The 18,951-nt window shown below is 36.2% G+C and overlaps 1 protein-coding gene across 2 annotated transcripts in view; it reads right to left on the bottom strand.

Annotated features, from left to right (window-relative positions):
* The window catches only part of LOC129254580 (DNA repair protein XRCC1-like), a 23,948-nt gene extending 5,544 nt beyond the window's left edge, over positions 1–18,404 (bottom strand). The window contains exons 1-8 of one of the 2 annotated variants that reach the window (XR_010296423.1): positions 18,317–18,387; positions 11,342–11,480; positions 10,393–10,545; positions 9,125–9,291; positions 7,177–7,301; positions 6,036–6,424; positions 4,776–5,136; positions 458–585 (exon numbers count right to left, since the gene is read on the bottom strand). Coding sequence is in view for 1 of the 2 variants with exons in the window: in XM_054893077.2 (XP_054749052.2) it covers positions 458–585; positions 4,776–5,136; positions 6,036–6,424; positions 7,177–7,301; positions 9,125–9,291; positions 10,393–10,545; positions 11,342–11,480; positions 18,317–18,361 (1,507 nt within the window). In the remaining variant the exon portion in view is untranslated. Of the gene's footprint in view, positions 1–457; positions 586–4,775; positions 5,137–6,035; positions 6,425–7,176; positions 7,302–9,124; positions 9,292–10,392; positions 10,546–11,341; positions 11,481–18,316 lie in introns of both variants that reach the window. The other variant, XM_054893077.2, reaches the window with a different exon arrangement.
* Positions 18,405–18,951: the final 547 nt, after the last annotated feature.

Here is an 18,951-nt window from a genome sequence, read left to right on the forward strand (position 1 = left end):
CCTGTGAAAATGGCGACCTCCATCCAGAGACTTTGAACCTGAAGAATCCCAACTTTCAAAAGATGGTATGCAATACTGGAAAACCTGATTGGGATATAAATGGATTTATTTTGATTATCCTGTATTAACAATATTATGTGGTATTAGATTTGTTTCATATTCCTTTAAGTATGATGACCCATTTATTTCAAGAAATCAGTTCTTCTTTGTTTTCAAAGGGTTGTTGCATACATTTCAAAGATGAAAAATTATGAATGACCAAGCATATGAAAAAGAATGATTTTTATGAGATTATGGTATAGCAAGTAAAGATTGGCTAACAGACCTTGGGTTCTGACAAGAAATGTATGGACTTATGAGGGACAGTTCTATGTACTGAGTGAAAGACAAGCATGAACAATTTAATTCTTAATTGGTTATGGTCAAGAAGGAAGCTACTGACGACCTTGAACCTTACCTCCACATTTGGGGCAGGGTTTGCCCTCACCACTTTGAGCAGGGGAGTTCATCCAAGATGGAAGGTCACGACCTTTGTCCCCAGGGTCTTTAGGATTGATGCCAGAATAGGGGATCCTGATATCGTCCCTGCAAGGAGGAAATAAATATTTCATTCCATACAATGATACAACCATAGCTATTATAGATATTATTCTGGACATCTGGTTCATTAAAGGGGGGGAGCACTCATCTGTATTGATGTACTACACATGCGCAAGCAAATGTTTGAGAGCATTTTATCTTTCAAATTTTCAAAATAACTTACTGAGGTACTTCAGCATGCAGTGTAATATTTTAAGAGAGAAGGAATAAATCCCAAAAGGCCTATTTGTATTCTTTGCCTCTTCTCTTTATTTTTTCTCACTCTTGACACCCTTGGCCATGTATATATAACTTCTCAACCAACAAAACTCTTCTTATGTCTTCTACTTGTCGAACATGTGTACATAAATATAGTTGAATCCCCCCCTCGCAAGTTCTCTATTGATCCATTATTCAAATAAAAATTTAGCTCTTACATTAAACAAAGAACACGATGCGATCGATTCTTAATTGGTTGGCCAAGCTTTCAATCTACAATACCTTTTTATCTGGATACCTAATCCTTAATGCAAAATCATCCGAGATATAATCCTACTTTTGTTCCTTAACGCTTTTGGAAGCCAGAGAAATAAATCTTTGACTCAGGTATGCTGTTGGTATTAATTTGTGTTTCCTCTCCCACCATAGACATTCACAAAAAGCCCAGATAACTAGCTTATACAATTTGCAGCTTAGTAAAGCTTAGAAGTTACATGTATCTTGAAAGGAGGCCTTAAGAAATTGTTTTAACTCTTTGCCCGCCACGTACACTATCCCCTCTGCGCCACATTAATTTTGGGGTGCCACATTCAGAGGGGGTTTGCGTGCACTGTCTTATTCAACTCGCAATAACTTTTTACTGGTTTGTCGTATTGAAACAAATTGTGTAGCAAAGTTTTAGAGAAATGAATATTCTTGCCAATGGTATCATTTTTGCTACGTATAAAATCATAGATTTTGAGAATTTTAACTTTACATTCTGTATCCAATTTTTCGTTTAGGAGGGTATTTTATACCTCTTATATTCAATACTTCCTAATGAAGGTTAAATTTTTAAGTTAATTCATTAAAAAGATGTGTTCTTTAGCTTTCATTACATACCAAATCCATGTCTTTATGGTCATTATGAGCTAAGCAGTTTAGGATTGAAATGGGGCATTCAAAAAGAGTAAACTGACAATGAACTAAACTCTTCTATTGAAATCGTCCCTGGCTACTTCTCAATAGACTTCCCGTCTATTGATACTTTGATCCCCTTATTGGAGACTTTTAGGAGCAGTGAACGTGAACGACGTAGCAGTCCTCTGATTGTTCGAGTGAACGTCGTCGTCTGCCCTTGTTCACTACAGATGCGAATACTTTACATTTTACTCGACTTGTACGTGTACGTACGTCCACTTGAAACAGCGCGATAACCAGCGGTTCATGACATGCTGCCCGACCCTGAAGATCTGGCGCACCATCGCCTGGCGACCCGGTCGGGTGATGAGAAGGTGCAACTTGTGCACATGTGCCCTTTCACTTGCTTTTATTCCTTTTTACTTGAGTTAGGATGTATATCGATATAAATTTTGGAGGTCAGAAAGCAATTCCAATTATAATAAACATAATGCATCGTACAACTTACATTTATTTTGTGAAAAGTCACTGAAAACTGTGTTTCAAAAGGGAAAGGTTGATCTTCATGCTGGGCTTGAACGGTCAAAATGACGTCACTCACGTACACGTCCACTATGATTTAGGAGAACCGCAAAATGGATGTGGCGAGATTCTCGATTCTGATAGTGGACGTGTGTGAGGACCTGAGGCATATGGAACGCCAAAAAATGACGTCATCTCGTACCAGTCCACTATGTGGACGTACATTTCTAAAAGTGCTCATTGTTATAGGGAGGTGGCAATTTGTATCATTCTTTTACTACAAGGAAAGCAGTGCAAGCTATTGAAAGCTCATCGAAATATATTCTAAAGCAGTTAAAAAAACTCAATTTTACGCGAAAAATATCTATGTAAACAACGTCGGCGAAAGCTATAACACGAAAGCTAGATTCGTAAACAATGCAATACACGCGTCGCTATTGTATGTGTGTGCACACAATTACAATTAAATGCGTTCCGTATGCATTGTGTGCGAACTGTGACTTGAGTCGTCGTTGGCAGTCCGCTGTATGTGCCGCGAGTCGTCCGTGGCGGGCAAAGAGTTAATGGGAAATATTGAGGGAAGGAGTAAAGGGGAATATAAGGATAGTTTGGTATGGTTCTGCAAAAATTTGGGCAAACTAAGAAATAAGTAGAGGAAGTAGGAGCGGCGCTCATTGGAAAGGTTAGGATCTGACGGTTGTGCAATGAACAGCAGGGCCACCAAATTCAAAAGAATATTGCAATAATTTGTGAACAAATTTTCGGCATTACTCCTATGTGTTTAAGATCGCATGCTCGATCTTTAATGAAAATCATAAGTCAGAAAAAATTGGAACCAGTGGGATTCGAACCTGTTATCTACTGCTTGCCGGGCAGCGTCTCAACCACCAGGCTATTCTGGTTCATGGCTAAGTCACGATGAACTGGAATACGAATACCCTATATCCTCTACTTTCTGCCGCCGTGGACAATAAATAGTAAATAAAGAGGCTTTAATAGGAGGTAATAATAATTTGTGAAAAATTTTTCGGCATTACTCCTACGTGTTTAAGATCGCATGCTCGATCATCGTGAGTTAGCCATGAACCAGAATAGCCTGGTGGTTGAGTCGCTGCCCGGCAAGCAGTAGATGACAGGTTCGAATCCCACTGGTTCCAATTTTTTCTGACTTATGATTTTCATTAAAGATCGAGCATGCGATCTTAAACACATAGGAGTAATGCCGAAAATTTGTTCACAAATTATTATTACCTCCTATAAAAGCCTCTTTATTTACTAATATTGCAATAGGTATAGAGACAGACAGAGAGAGAAAAAGGAAAGATCAATAAATAAAAACAAGTGGAACGCCTCTGGCAGTCTCGCCTGCATTACGCGATTTAATATACATGTAGCAGCAGTGCTAACTTTGAAAACTACAATAAAATAATCATTCACAAAAACACCATTCATATAATGACATAATACCACGTTCATTGACCATAAATGACATTTGAACGGTGACTTAAGACTTGTCAACTACACCCATGTCCACATTTCATTCACTCTATCCATAAACTTTCAAAGTTATGATGGCAATTCAACAATTACCCCAACATGGCCTAAGTTTATTGACCTTAACTGACCTTTGACCTTGGTTTTGTGACCTGAAACTCACAGGGGATGTTCAGTGATACTTGATTACTCTTATGTCCAAGTTTTATGAACTAGATCCATAAACTTTCAGAGTTAGGATGGTAATTTAACAAATACCCCCAACACGGCCAAAGTTCATTGACCTTAAATGACCATTGACCATGGTCATGTGACCTGAAACTCGCACAGGATATTCAGTGGTACTTGATTAACCTAATGTCCAAGTTTCATGAACTAGATCCATAAATTTTCAAAGTTATGATGGTAATTCAACAAATACCCCCAACTTGGATAAAAGTTCATTGACCCTAAATGACCTTCGACCTTGGTCATGTGACCTGAAACTCAGGCAGGATGTTCACTCATACTTGATTAACCTTATGTCCAAGTTTCATGAACTAGATCCATAAATGTTCAAAGTTATGATAGTAATTCAACAAATACCCCCAACTTGACCAAAGTTCATTGACCCTAAATGACCTTTGACCTTGGTCACGTGACCTGAAACTCGAGCAGGATGTTCACTAATACTTGATTAACCTTATGCATAAGTTTCATGAACTAGGTCCATATACTTTCTAAGTTATGATGTCATTTCAAAAACTTAACCTTCGGTTAAGATTTTGAAAATAATTCTCCCAACATGGTCTAAGTTCATTGACCCTAAATGACCTTTGACCTTGGTCATGTGACCTGAAACTCAGGTAGGATGTTCAGTAATACTTGATTATCCTTATGGCCAAGTTTCATGAACTAGGTCCATATACTTTCTAAGTTATGATGTCATTTCAAAAACTTAACCTTAGGTTAAGATTTGATGTTGACGCCGCCGCCGTCGCCGTCGGAAAAGCGGCGCCTATAGTCTCGCTCTGCTATGCAGGCGAGACAAAAACCAATTTTAGAAAATAAAACACAAATACCTAACAGGAGGGCTTGAGGAAGCAGAAGGCGGTGATGACTGTAAACATCCATTGTTCTTGCTATTCCTAGTTGGTCCAGAGATTGGTATATTTGGCCATGAGGTATTAGCTTGTGACCATCTGTTATTTAGCGAGCTGGCATCCTTACTGCATGGTCCAACATTTGGTATACTAGGGGTGGGCTTGGCTTGTAGCCATCCACTCTCTTTCTTGCTTGTCCTTCTCAGTCCAATGTCTGGTATATCGGTCCCTGCTGGGTCATCTAAGGCTTCTACTGCATGAATGGCCAATCGTTTGAAGATTGCTTTCTCGCTCTTTACTAGTTTCCGGCCGAGGCAACTCTCAAACTTGGGTCTCAATTCTGGATTGAATGATAGGGGGAAAATATCAAAAGTTGTTGATAATAAATAGCAATAATGTGATTTTAAATCAGAAACCCACAGACAGGAAGTTTTGTAGAAGATTTCAACAGGATGATATGCTCATAAAGGCTATTGCACAATGTAGGACATGCTTGAGCACAGAATATTACCCCCAAAGCTTTCAAAATTTGCAAATTACAAGAGATATCTTCAAGTGAAGACCCTATTCAAAACTTAAGACAAGTTATTCATCTACATATATACCTCATGTATGTATCACGTCATACATGGATATACATTTGCCTTGAACCTAGCTTATAATCGTAACAGATGCTGCAGCTGTCTTTGATGTTCAGCTAGGTTCAGGCAGCCTATAATCGAGGGGGAGGCTTCAGCAATATGTCTGATGCAGTGAGACTACTGGATGCAAATGACCCACCACCTATACCGCTAAATGTAAGCGATACAACTGTTGTGACAAGACGTTAAACCATGGATTCAAATTGCAAAGTACCCACTGGTTGTACCCTCTTGCCTTGCTTTCATTTTCATCATCTGTGATTCAATGCAGATTTTTGTGTGCAAAAGACTGCCACCAGATATCAGCCAAAGAGAAAACAAGAGTAGGTATAGATGGTAGGTGCTTTGCATCCTGTAGTCTCACTGCATCAGACGTATCTCTGAAGCCTCCACCCTGAACCTAACTGAACTACACTTGGATAACATTCAGATGACTACTTATTATACTTAATACACATTTCTTATGTTGCCACAAAGATTGAGACGTTTTTACTACTTCCTCTATTCCATTCTGACATCCCTCAAATAGGCATGCACCAAAAGTTCAGCAAACAGAAATTGGACAGTAAAGGCAGCAGAGAACACACAGTTTCTTTACCTGTGAGAGTAGCATCCTTTAATGCGGGGCCTACATGGGACAGAAATTCCTTGACCTGTTCCTCAAGGAGAATAGCTGCATCATCAGGTGGCTGCTCCAAGACAGACATCTTGTTCTTTCCTTTTCCTCTCTTGGTGCCTGTTGATGATGATGAAGAAGGTGGTGGTTGAGGAGTTGAAAGTGATGCAGTTGGTATGGTTATTCCCGATGATGTTGAGGAGTTCTCATTATTGATGGAAGACTGGGAGGTCGATGAGGGTGCTCTTTTTCCCGATGCAGCTAAGATGATCTGTGCAGCTCTTCCCAAGGAGTGTCCACTCTGAGACTTAGACTCTGAGGTAGACTCTATCCTGACAAGCCTGTCTTTAAGGTCTAATGTTGCACTACTCCTATTTCAAAAATGAATAAAATATGAATACAGAGTATGAAAAGATATATACAGGTACTTTTAAAATCAAGTATTTTCCTTTTCATGAAAAACAGGAATAATTGTCAATTCCAGCGAGAAATGATTCATGAACAAAACATTATGATGATGTATATTCTTCACTGGCGATGGCAACCACAACATCTCGCAACACAAAACTTTTACTTCAAATTATAGGATACTTTTCCTTCACGAGGACAAAATCCATGCTACCTGAGCTATAGTTTGATTATCGGCCCAGGGGAATAGTTGCGTAATTAACTTTGGCCTGTGGGAAATTTATCCTACCACTTGTCATAATTTACTTACAAAGTTGCAAATTTGAAATTTACAAATTAATAATAATAACAGCTATAACTATTGCTTGTCCGATTTCTTTTAAACTGTCACCATTCTGTTTTACTTATTTTTCTCCTTTCTCTAAAAAGTTGACCAATGTTGGATTCCCCTTTAAAATAATTAATTTTGAATGATTTCTATTTCACCACAAGCTATTTTCTGGTTAATAAGTACCTCTTTGAACTTTGACCTTGTCACTCCAAAGCTCCTAAAGTAAATGTCTGTCCTGTATTTATATGTATATCAAGTTTGAAGTTGATTTGTGAAACAGGTTTTAAAAAATTTACACTAAGAAATTACAAAAAGCCCCGTCCCCAGACAATGCAATTTCAAAATAGCCTGGGCTATATAGGGTTAATGAATGATTTTACTTACTCTCCAGGGTTGATTGCATTCACTTTTTTCTGGAATGCAGCATTTGACTTCCAAGATGGTGAAAGGATCGAGACCTTTTCTTGTTTCTGAACAGGCTTAGGTTTCGGGACCGGCTTCTTTATCTCCTAATTTTACAAAAAGGGAGATAGGTTTTTAATAAAGTTAATGCACATATAGAGTGGCTTACATTACTTCATGTTACACAATACTTTGCATGGATCTTTTTGCACACTATAAAGAAACCGAATACTATTACTATTTATAGAGTTTAGAAATATATGAACAACTGGTTTCAGACATAAACATGGAAAATGTCATTTTATTGTCAGAAGTGCAGGGCAGGCAGGTGGGATATTAAAATGCTGGCTGGAAATTTTGAGTAGTGGAAGATCCACTCAACCATCTAGTGACATCCCTATTTTCAGAACTTAGGTCAAAGGGTGATTTTATTTAGAGTTTGTCAACTCTTTATCCAGACAGACCAGACAAGGATGTAATTTGTTTTATATGTAAATTGGGATCAAAGTCACTTGAATGGAAATAACTAAGAGTTGAGTTATTTAGGTCAACTTTTTCTTTATGCTAAGTATTTTTTCTCAATTTGTTCAGGTATACAATAATTCAAATTCACATCGTTTATTTCCTTATTTTCTTTAACTTTGCTTGAATATTCATGTAAAGTATACTGATTAATCCATTGTTGTTGATAATATTTTTAATAACAAGAAAGCCTGAACATATCCAGTGCTTCCAACACAAACACAAACTTTGATATTAAATGTTTTTATTTCTCCATATCAGTACTGTTGTCTGATCTCAACTGTATTTTAAAAAGAAGGCTTGTTGTTACACATTTTCCAAGCTGATATACATAAATTTGCAATGAAATAATGTCAGTTGCTTAATTTCAGGTATTTCACATTCTTGCAGTGTGTCGACTCAAGTCGACAGAAGCACTCAAAAGCGCTTGCAGTAAGCGCCCTTGAGGGCAGGGCAATTTGAAAAAAGTCTTAGAATCACTGTCAGTATTAAATATAGCAGCTTTGAGGGCAGCAAGGCAGTTGCGATAGGCACCACAGGCAACTGCCTCTCTCCCCTTGGTCACCGGTGACAGTCAGGGATGTAGGCGAGGCTGGTATTTCTGAGTCACAAGGCCTTTGGAAAAAACCTCCCATAGATTTTGTACATGTGAATCTGTCCAAGGCCAGTGAAATGTGGACTCAGGGTCGGCCTTGACTATATCCCTGGTGACAGTAGCAGGGAAAAAGTCAAATGTGCAATACTTAAAGGACAAGTCCACTCCATGATAAAGTTGAAAAATCCAACAAGCATAACACTGAAAATTTCATCAAAATCGGGTGTAAAATAAGAAACTTATGACATTTTAAAGTTTCGCTTAATTTCACAAAACAGTTATATGCCCATCCTGGCTGGTATGTAAATGAGGAGACTATGACGTCATCCACTCACTATATCTTTTGTATTTTATTATATGAAATATTCTAATTTTCTCCTCATTGTCAAGTGATACAACTATTAATTCCTCCCTGAACATGTGGAATTAGCATTGTTTAATACTATATAGTTCAGTCAAGTTGGTCCTTATTGTCAAATCTATGAAAAATGAAATATTGTATAATTCAAACAATAAAAAACAAAAGAAATAGTGAGTGATGGACATCATCGACTGACTCACCTAGTTGTGCATATCACTGTTTTGTGAAAAATAAGCGAAACTTTAAAATGTCATCACTTTCTTATTTTACATCTGATTTTGAAGAAATTTTCAGCACCATGCTAGTTTGATTTTTCTCTTTTTATTCAAGTGGGCATTTTCCTGGGGTGGACTTGACCTTTAAATGATGGATTATGCATAATGCATAATCCATTATGCAGTTTAGAAGGTGGAACAGAATAAAATAGTGCAACCCATACACAGATGACTTACTGTATGCATGACATGCGGCTGTCTATCTTCAGCGACATTCTCTTTCTCCTCAATGGAACTAATCTTGATGAATGCAAGACCAAACTGAGCATCTTTCTTGAAGGGTTGTCTACAAACCACCTTGATTCGGTCCCAGTACTCATCACGAGCATCCTCACAAAGTTGGTCTGCAAAGTCAGTTTAAGATTATGAAAATATGACTCATCAAAAGTAAAAAAAAAAAAAAAAAGCATTCACATTGATGACTCTGAACTTAAATATATAGCACTTAAAGGAGAGGTTAACTCTGAAGAAAAGTTTGTTGTAAAATTCCAGATGAAATAAAAACAATATGGTGAAGGTTTGAGGAAAATTCATTTTAAAGATTTAAAAAGTTATAATACTTTGAAACTTTTGATTTATGATGTAATATACGAGCAGCTGACCCATATGTCATGTAATATAAAATGCATAGATATAAATTTTTAAATGGTTCGAATGACTAAAATGAAAATCTTTCAGGAGCAGGTGTGGAGAAGTTTGTCTGCTGATATACTGAAAGTACAATAAAAAACGTTCTCAATTCTTTTTAAAAAAATGACATTTAATCTATTTTTTTCTACTACATATTAACGCGAATGACGTCAAAAATCAACAAAATTAAAATTTTAATAACTTTTTAAATCTTCGATAGATTTTCCTCAAACCTTCACTAATATTTTATGATTTTTTTCTGCTATAATTTTACAGTTAACTTTTTGTCAGGGTGAACTTCCCTTTAAATCGTTAAGCACAGCCCCGGCACCAATCTTTAATGCTGTGACATCATAAATGTATCTCAGTTTATTTCAGAATGGCGAGAAAAGTCAGGGGGATCATGCTAAAAGGGGTCCAACTCAAATCCCAAGTTGTTCTGAAATAACATGCAGATTGGTGAAAATTTTTACAAAATCAATCAATGTCACACTATAAGTACATAGAATTACTGAGATACAACTTTTTCTTTTACAAAAAAAAAATCACTCAGTATGATTTCTACTTCTTTTTATGAACTATTGCAATAGTGGGAAAATGTACTCAGAATACAAGAAATTAATGATAATTAAGAAAAAAAAATTTTTTACAGTTGTCCCTTCAATTTTCCATAACTGATGTACCAATTAATGATTAATTTTTTTCAATCATTACACATTTCATTTTTCTTACATTGAATTTTTCTCTTTCTTATTTTTCAGCTTTCCATTTTGTTTCTATTACCGAAAGTGGACAACACACCCACTATATCTCACCTCTAGAGAACATCTTGACACCTGTTTTGTTCTTGCCCTGTTTACTATCCATGGGTGTCATACAGCTTGTCGTTGGTACCAGAGTCTTGAACTGATCATCAGAGGCAGATGACCGACGCACAAGAATCTCAATCAATGCGGATCCATAGTTCCCTTGGGAAAACAAATCAAGATATCAATGAGAATAAATAGTACATGTAGTACAATAAAGTTTACAAATTAAAATTTTCATTCTAAAAATTTACAAACACCTTTCCCCTTTTAAAAGGAAAGGGAAAGCATGCAGTACTTAACATAAGTCATAAATGTTGATCTACCATGGTTTGACCATGTGTGATTTATATCAAAATGGTGTCAAATTCCCCATGAAAACAGACAAAAGCCCTCTTCAAAGCTTTAGTTTTCTGCTATACAATTTAACTACTTCTCAAACTTACAATGATCTTATTCTTCAATTTTTTTATTTTTAAACAAACCTTATTGCTTCAAGAAATTCTTTCTCTTAAATCAAGGCAGAATCATATAGTAATTTGCAATTTTATATCCATATAGGAATTATCTTCAGCCAGTCAGGGAAGGTCGGGAATTAACTACAACTTGTTCCTAGTACCAGTGATTTCAATGCTTCTGTAGTTTTCACCTCAGGAGATAAAAGTGCAAATACTTCGGGAAGAATCTGTACACATGGCAACACAGGAATGCAAACTATGGAAACAAAATAGGGTTTGATGAACTGTGAGTGCCTAACAGATTTGCTATCATTTTTTCTTTTAATTTCCAACATCTGTAGGTAAAATTTCTTGTGCTTTACAACAATTTAGATTTCACATAGGCATGAAGTTTCAGAAAATTTAGAATGGTAGTTGTTGAAAATTATTGAGGTTTTCCAATCATTATCGTTGTGTGAGGCATATGACACGTAGATGTCCCTTATCGTGTTTTAACATACCAATATCTATGAATCCAATCCTAACAGCTCTCTCCAGTTGAAACTCTGCTTGAACTGACCCAGATCGATCACCAGGAGCACACAACCAACGCCTCCATTGATTAGTTTCTAGAAGGTTTTTTGCACAATGATCTGTATCCTAAAATGTGAACAAACAAGAGTCAACAATCAAAAGATTAAGGTGATAACAGTGAACATATCAGATTATCAACCAACATCAAACCAACATAGTTTTTCTCAAATGACAGGGGAACCCAAGATTGAGTTGAAATTTTAAGTTGAATGTATTTCAAATTCAGATTAAGATTTTCCATGTCTCATTAAAGAAAAAATGCAAAGTAGGCATAATTTTAGAGATAAAAAGAAAAATATCCATGGTAAAATATTACAAGTAATGAAAGGCAAAACCCACACTGTACGATATTCGCTCCTCCTCCTCTTCTCTTTCTTGCTCTTCATCTCCTCTCCTTTCCTATTTTTTGTCTCCTCATTATTCTCCCCCTTTCCCATCTCTTGGTCTTCATATATCCTCCTTTTCAATCTAATTCCTATTTTGTTTTCTTGATGAGTGTATACCACCTCTTTCTTCTTTCTTAACTTTGTAAAATTTATTCTCCTTGTTCTTCTTTTCCATCTTTTGACATATTTGATCTTTATTCCCTAATATTCCTTTCTTTTTTAAAATTTATTTTAACCAACTTTATCTTTATTTACTCGACTTTTGAACTGAAATTCTTTTGATTCAACATTCTTCTTTTTCTCATTCTTCTCCTCCCCCTTTTAAATGAATATGATTTTTTTAACAAAAAATATTGTTGTTGACAAATTGACATTATCATCATCATGGGTGAATATAATTCAAGTCGGTCAAGACAAATCAAGTTCAAGTTTATTTAAAGCAATCAAACAAGAGATACATTACACAGTTTGACAAAAATAATAAGACATGATAGGTTTGGGACCCCATAGAAGCAGAGCTTGTGAAAAGAGCCCCTTTATGAAACAAACATAATAAAACAAACTAACAAAGTAAGTTAAATATAACATTATAACAAGAATACAATGATAAACTAGAGAGTAAATAAGAAGAAATATACATATACCCACATATACCCAATCAGCAGAGACACTTTTTTTCATGGGACCCTTTGTAAAAAAATAAAATAACAATAGACACAAACATATATATAGTACAAACTAAATTTATAATTACAAATTATAATATCCTCCTCTCCCACCTTTTTCTTCTCATCTTCCTCTCCTATCCTTGATTTTTTTCACATATTGGTCCAATCATTGTAGGATCATAATCACTGGCGGATATATCAGCCGAGGACTAGTATTTCAGCCGGTTTGCCGATCAGCCGAGTATTATACATTACCGATGATTAATTCCTTATTTTTTAAATTTTTCTGCCGGAGAGGAAAAACTGGCAGCCATTGTTGCTGCCCTCTATGTTCGTTGAGTTAGGCATTTATTAAGGCTTCCCAATTAGAATTTTTTATATCCTGGCCAATCAATGCGAGCGACAAGTTATGCATGCACATAGACAAGCGCAACACAGCGGCACGAATCGCGATGTATGGCGTCTTAAGGATGATGACGTTATCCAAGATGGCAACTTACGATGACCAACGAAAGGATCGAGGATGGAATTAGCAGTAACTGCAATCTAAGGTACGATATTTCTGAATTTTATATATTTTGTGTCAAGTTGGATGTAATTTCTTTTTTATGTGACATTTTATGTTTTAAAAAAACGATCCAAAAATCAGGTTTAAGTCGAATGTTAGAACTAACGTTACTGCTAGTACATCTTTACGTATGGGACAACAACAACACTTCAGTCTATTATTGGTGAGTGGAGCCAATGCAGTTCAGCGGAACAACCAAATACAGAGACTGAACTTAGCTTTTGGTCTATCTCGATTCTCGACTAATATTGTCTTGTTTTGGGTTAAGTCGGCATATAATGCAGACTTGCTGTACTCCGCCTACTTTATTGATGAGTGTGAGATCACCAAGTAAGCAGGTCACTTACTAGGTTTTTGAGTGATTTTGGATTTGAAAGAGTCCAATGGGTTTATCAATGTTGTGTTCATGTTTAACTCGTTCCAATCTAGTTCGAGGTTCGTGAGCCCGAGGGCGAGGTTCGTACCGGCGTAAGTAAGTCTAGACTAGACAGAAGAAGTAGATCTATACAGTGCATATTAAAAAAAAGTTTACACTTTGAAAATATCCTGTAAAATTACACATTTGTAATATCCTGAAGATTTTTCCACATTTTAACATTGGTACAGATCCATTTAAGCAAATGACGATATAACTGTCGAAAAATATTTCCCCTTGAGTGAGCACCACTTACTTTTGAAAAGTTAGTGAAAAATAATTTGCGCAGAACTTTGAAATCGTTATGCAAATAAAAGTAGACCTTAATCATGAAGAACAAGTGGAATTTAGCTAGTAAAATTGATTTGAAGATATCTTATACCTTTTAAAACTTGTTTCCTTGCCCAAAACAATTCAAAGAGTGCATTGCGCCCCACCCTACTCCCCCACACACAGAGGCCATCGAGATGTTATTTGCTTTACACTGAGCTGTGATTTATATGAAATGGCTTTGGCTTGATTTTCATTTAGTTAATCATTGTCAAGCTTGGAAAAAGTGTGGAGAAACAAGTATTACAGATCTCATTTCCTTACGCTCTAGTACCTCCTCAAGACCTCTTCGTTCATCGTCTACAATGCAGTTAACTCCTGGACCTCGAACCTCTACAAAATATGGTGACCGCGCTTTTTCTTCAATTGCCCCTTCCCTTTGGAATAAGCTACCATCTTACATTCATAATGCCAAGTCTGTGAATCAGTTCAAAACTCTACTAAAAACCTACCTGTTTAATAGATGATTCACAGTTGTGGGTCGGTCAATTGGAGGTGCACACCAGTTTTGATTTTTGATTATTAGTATAGTTGTATTACCTGTTTCATTATCCCCTACCACTTTTTTTTTCTTTCTTTTTTTCTTTAACCCAAGTACAAACCATAAACAGAACACAGTGCGCTTAGAAACACCAGTAGTAAGCGCCTTATAAATGTTATGTATTATTATGTAAGTATTAAATGAAAAATGAAATGTAAACCCACTTTAAATTATAAAAACTTAGTGAAAAAATGCTGGAGATGTCTGATATAAACTTTTATTCAGATTCAGTTATGTCCTCAGATCCAGCTGGCACAAAAAGGGTAAAGATTGTACTTACTAAATGTTAAAATTTCAATTTGGGTGGCAAAATTGTTACAAAATGCTTGAATGTATCTGTTTTATTTCAATGGACTAAAAGTGCAAGGGAGATGTATGAGAAATGTTTTGCAGGGTAAGTTTGATTTTGCCCTATCCCCTTGACACAGCGTGAAAACAAGCATTTCTGCGCAAACAGATTTCTGCGAGCTTTACAAAAATGGACAGTACTCACTCAAGTGTATCATTCTGTCATAACTTTTACTTTCATTGGATAGATGAGACCCAAACCCAAGATTATAAGTGAAAAAATACCCACATGTTGTATATTTTTTAATTCCCAGGGCTTTTTCAAAGTGTAAACTATTTTTTTATACGCACTGTATAGCGACAGCGATTGCATGAATGGCCTGCAGCTGCACGCCTACTCTAGTACACCCATGGGTTCATTTCATCTCACGTGCGAAGGAATATTATATGCATGCGACACATGCAAGTATATCATTGGCTTTTGCCCAAATAAAATATAACACTCAAGTTAGGATTTCACATTGTGCTATGACACTTACCGAACCATTTAGATCCTTTGGTGACTTCTCTTTGAAGTTTGCTTTAAAAAAAATATTTTTTCTTGATCTTCAGTGAAGATTTCACGGAGATGCCCTTCGGACAGGCCAAATCATTTTTTGGCCTAAAGAGGGCGTGCGATTTATATTCATATCAAAGAATCGACAAGGGAAAGACTAGGCACCTAAACTATTTTACACGCAAATCGATGCAAGGCATTACGCGAAGTCCGTGAAGTGTCCAATCTTTTCATTGTATAGACTTTGGTAGACCGTATTATTGACGTTCGTTAAAGCTTGTACTGCTGGTTTCGTTCCAGGTACGTAGATTTTTTCCATTTTTTTAATAAGTCATTGTTTTAAATTATTTGCAAAAAGGTGTTATCATCGCCAATAATAATCTTGAATTATGTTTTTGAAGGTATTTCATTTATTGGTGCCCATAATTAGTCAAGTAATCATAAGAATTGCGCATTCAAAGAATTTAGACAGTTATAAAATTACAGAGGAGCTGAATCAAGGTTGTGAAATTTATTAGCGCCACCAACGACGGGCTTCCTTGTATTTTACGTAGAAGAGACATGCGAAGTCACTTTCCAGGCCGAGGTAAGCGAATTTGCTCTTTTTTGTACAATTTTTATTTCCAAATTAAATTTTTAAATTATGATTGTATTGGCTATTGCTACTTTCGGAAAGAGTCCCGGTGAGTAGCGAGAAGGAGTTTCGGCAAATATTACTTCTGCAATTGCCGACTACTTAGAAATCCAGGGTCAAACGCGGTCCGGTGTACAACTTAAACTAGGTAAGCATAGCATACTAACCTTGTACTAGTGTGAGTGACTCTAGTATAACCTCTTTGAGGCGTTCAAGTGCAGTATCACTTATATAAGAAAAACTGCAAAGTAACTGAAAAACAGCTGAGCAAAAACTAGACCAAAAGCTTCGGTCTCTGTTCTGTTGGTTGTTCAGCTGAACTCCGTTGGCTTCAGTCTTCACTCACCAAATACAGAGACCGAAGTTCTAGCGCGATCTGTACAGGGGACTATAGTATGGCCATATGTTTATGTGTATTATTAAGTTCGGATAAAACAGGACAGTGAAGTTGCGCGACAGCCGAGGTAAGTCACTGTTTTTGTTCCTTTTAACTTGATTTTCCCCGTTTTTTGGCAATTAATGCCAAGAGGGAATATTAATTTGCATTTCGGTCGCGTTAATTTTCAAAACTAAAGTTGGACTCATTGATTAAACTAGGGTGTCTGAAGCCACACTGAAAAGTGTCAGCATAAAACAGGCTAATTTAGGGGAAAATATGGCACATTTTTTCGGGGAAGTTCAGGCTACTAGAAAAATGTGATCTGAATTGATTATTAACTTGTGTTTGGCATGTATGGAAAGAGAAAATTCAGGGGCTTCTTTTGACAGTAAGGACAAGTTTATATGATCATTTTAAATAAGGATTTAGAGATAAATTGCAAACCCTTAATTTTGTGTGTGTTGAAATTGCCATTTCTCCATGCGTTTTCTATGGGAAAATAAAATTTCTGTTTTGCACAATTTTTTTCACTTTGTCGCAATTTTTCATTGTGATCTGGTTTCCAAATCTTTATGAAAATCATACCATCAGATAGAGCATAAAAAATCCTATTGGACTCTTCATGGACAAGTTTTTGGCATTAATAATAAATTTATAACAGCTCTCGGAAGCTAAAAATTTGGATTTGTGTGTGTCCATTTCTTAACTACACAGTCTATGGCAGAGAAATGCTGAAAATTTACCTAATTTCATTCTTCTTTTTTGCAGCCAATAATTGGATTTTTTTCAAAAATGTTACATTTCTGTCAGTCTGAAGGTAATTTCTCTTCAAATTCACAAAGAAAATGTGATATTTTCTTGAAATAAGAAAAATAATTTTTTTCTCCAGACACCCTAATTTAAACACTCCTAGTACCAATGAGGTCCAACATTACATGTATGGACCTCATAGGCGACATCAGTAGTATTTTGTGTCAGAAATCTTTGTGAAGATGATTATTTTTGTATTTTATCAAAACTACAAGCTATCGTACTGTCTAATCATTACATTTCGATCTCACTAATTGAATACATTGTTAGCAATAAAAAAAATTGAAAGAAATGAAGGGGAACTTACATTTTCACGGCTTTTTCCTGATTTTCTGGGCAACTGCTCCTCTCTTCTGACTCGCGATCGAAGCTGATATGAAGATCACGTGATTCGCATTCTCGTCAGCTGATCGGTTGGTTATTCTTTTCGTCAGACGTTAATAATATATATTTTATAATGCTAGCATTCATCGCTAATTTAGGTGAAAGAGATTGAAGTTAAACAGCGCCAGGTCGGAATCATAATTATTTTGGAAGAGTGTATTTATACACTCGATCTCATACCTGACGTAGACGGCGCTATTCAACAAATGCACAATCTTCAATATAAAAATAAAACAGAAAGAATGCCTTGAACACAGGCCAAAATGCCTAACGATTTCTCCGCGGCATTAACAACTATCGTAAAGGGCGCTCCATTTATCAATAAAGATGGACGCTAAGCTGTCTATGGCGACAAAATTTGCCGCAAATATTTACGAAGAATTGTGAGAAATGGTCTGAAAATGCAACAAAAGAACCAGTGAGTACCGATTAAACATTATTAAATTTATAAATAGATTATACATACCTTGTAGATTTAGTTTTTAAGGTGATATTAGTGCTTAGTTCTAAGCTAGGGAGGCCCAAACGCGCGTGAGTGGAGTCCCAGTTTATTAGCACGGGTAAGTATTGGGGTGTCGCCTAGACTCTAGAGTGAATTTAAACTAAAGACAAAAATTGGAGAGCTCCGGCGGGGGGATTTTGCATTGTAAGTCTCCTAATGGTGGCTGCACAATAGCGAGCCGTCTGTGTATGAGGAGAAATTTAAAAAATAAAAACATGTTAAAAAACTCCTCGAAACAGACGGCTGCCAGCTGTCTAAAGCAAAAACATGCTAGTTAAAGACATAAAAAGCAATAGGTGGGACTGTGTCCACTGTTAACACTTTTATAAATCATCTGATATTTCCATTTCCTGTCCGTTATAATACATGACAAAAATGCCGAATATATATTTTCCCATCCCCCCTTTCCTTCTACTAATATGGTGATTACTAATTTCTTACTTGAGAGCTGAATGAAACAACATTCTTCAGTTTAACAGGGGCCATCTCTCTCGATCCGACCGTACTCCTCTGGCTCTGAGATCAAAAATAGCGCGCTGGGACAACGCGCATGCGCTATGCGCATTATATACAGGATCGATCCTGTGCGTTCAATCAATTTTAACTTTTCCATCAGTGTCATAATTTTTAAAACAGGAAATTGCAAAATGTCCTTAAAAACAAAAGAGAACACACAAAATTGTCAAGAAATGAATGAATTTATGGATATAAATGCATAACTAGAAAATTTTTGAACTTAAATGCATTTTTTTATTTTGACTTTGCTGGCTTTCAGCTACGATTGATGGATCAATTTCAACTCTTTGTAAGATGGGGCCAGATCGAGAGATATATATATATCTATATGGATGGGGCCCACAGGGGCCTGTTTAAAAAAAGTTATGTTTAAACATAATGGACCATGGTTTAAAAAATATCAAGCGCAAGTCCTTAATACAGGTGCTTCATTAGCTGAAAATCAAGTTGCGCGAAGATTTTTTGAGTTACGTTTGATCGCAAATCTTTATGCAACAGGACCCAGATCGATCAGCACCCCAAATAAAAAAAGAAAATAAAAAAATCTGGGGGTACTGTGC

The sequence above is a fragment of the Lytechinus pictus genome, chromosome 2 (genome assembly GCF_037042905.1).
Source record: "Lytechinus pictus isolate F3 Inbred chromosome 2, Lp3.0, whole genome shotgun sequence".
NCBI lineage: Eukaryota > Metazoa > Echinodermata > Echinoidea > Temnopleuroida > Toxopneustidae > Lytechinus > Lytechinus pictus.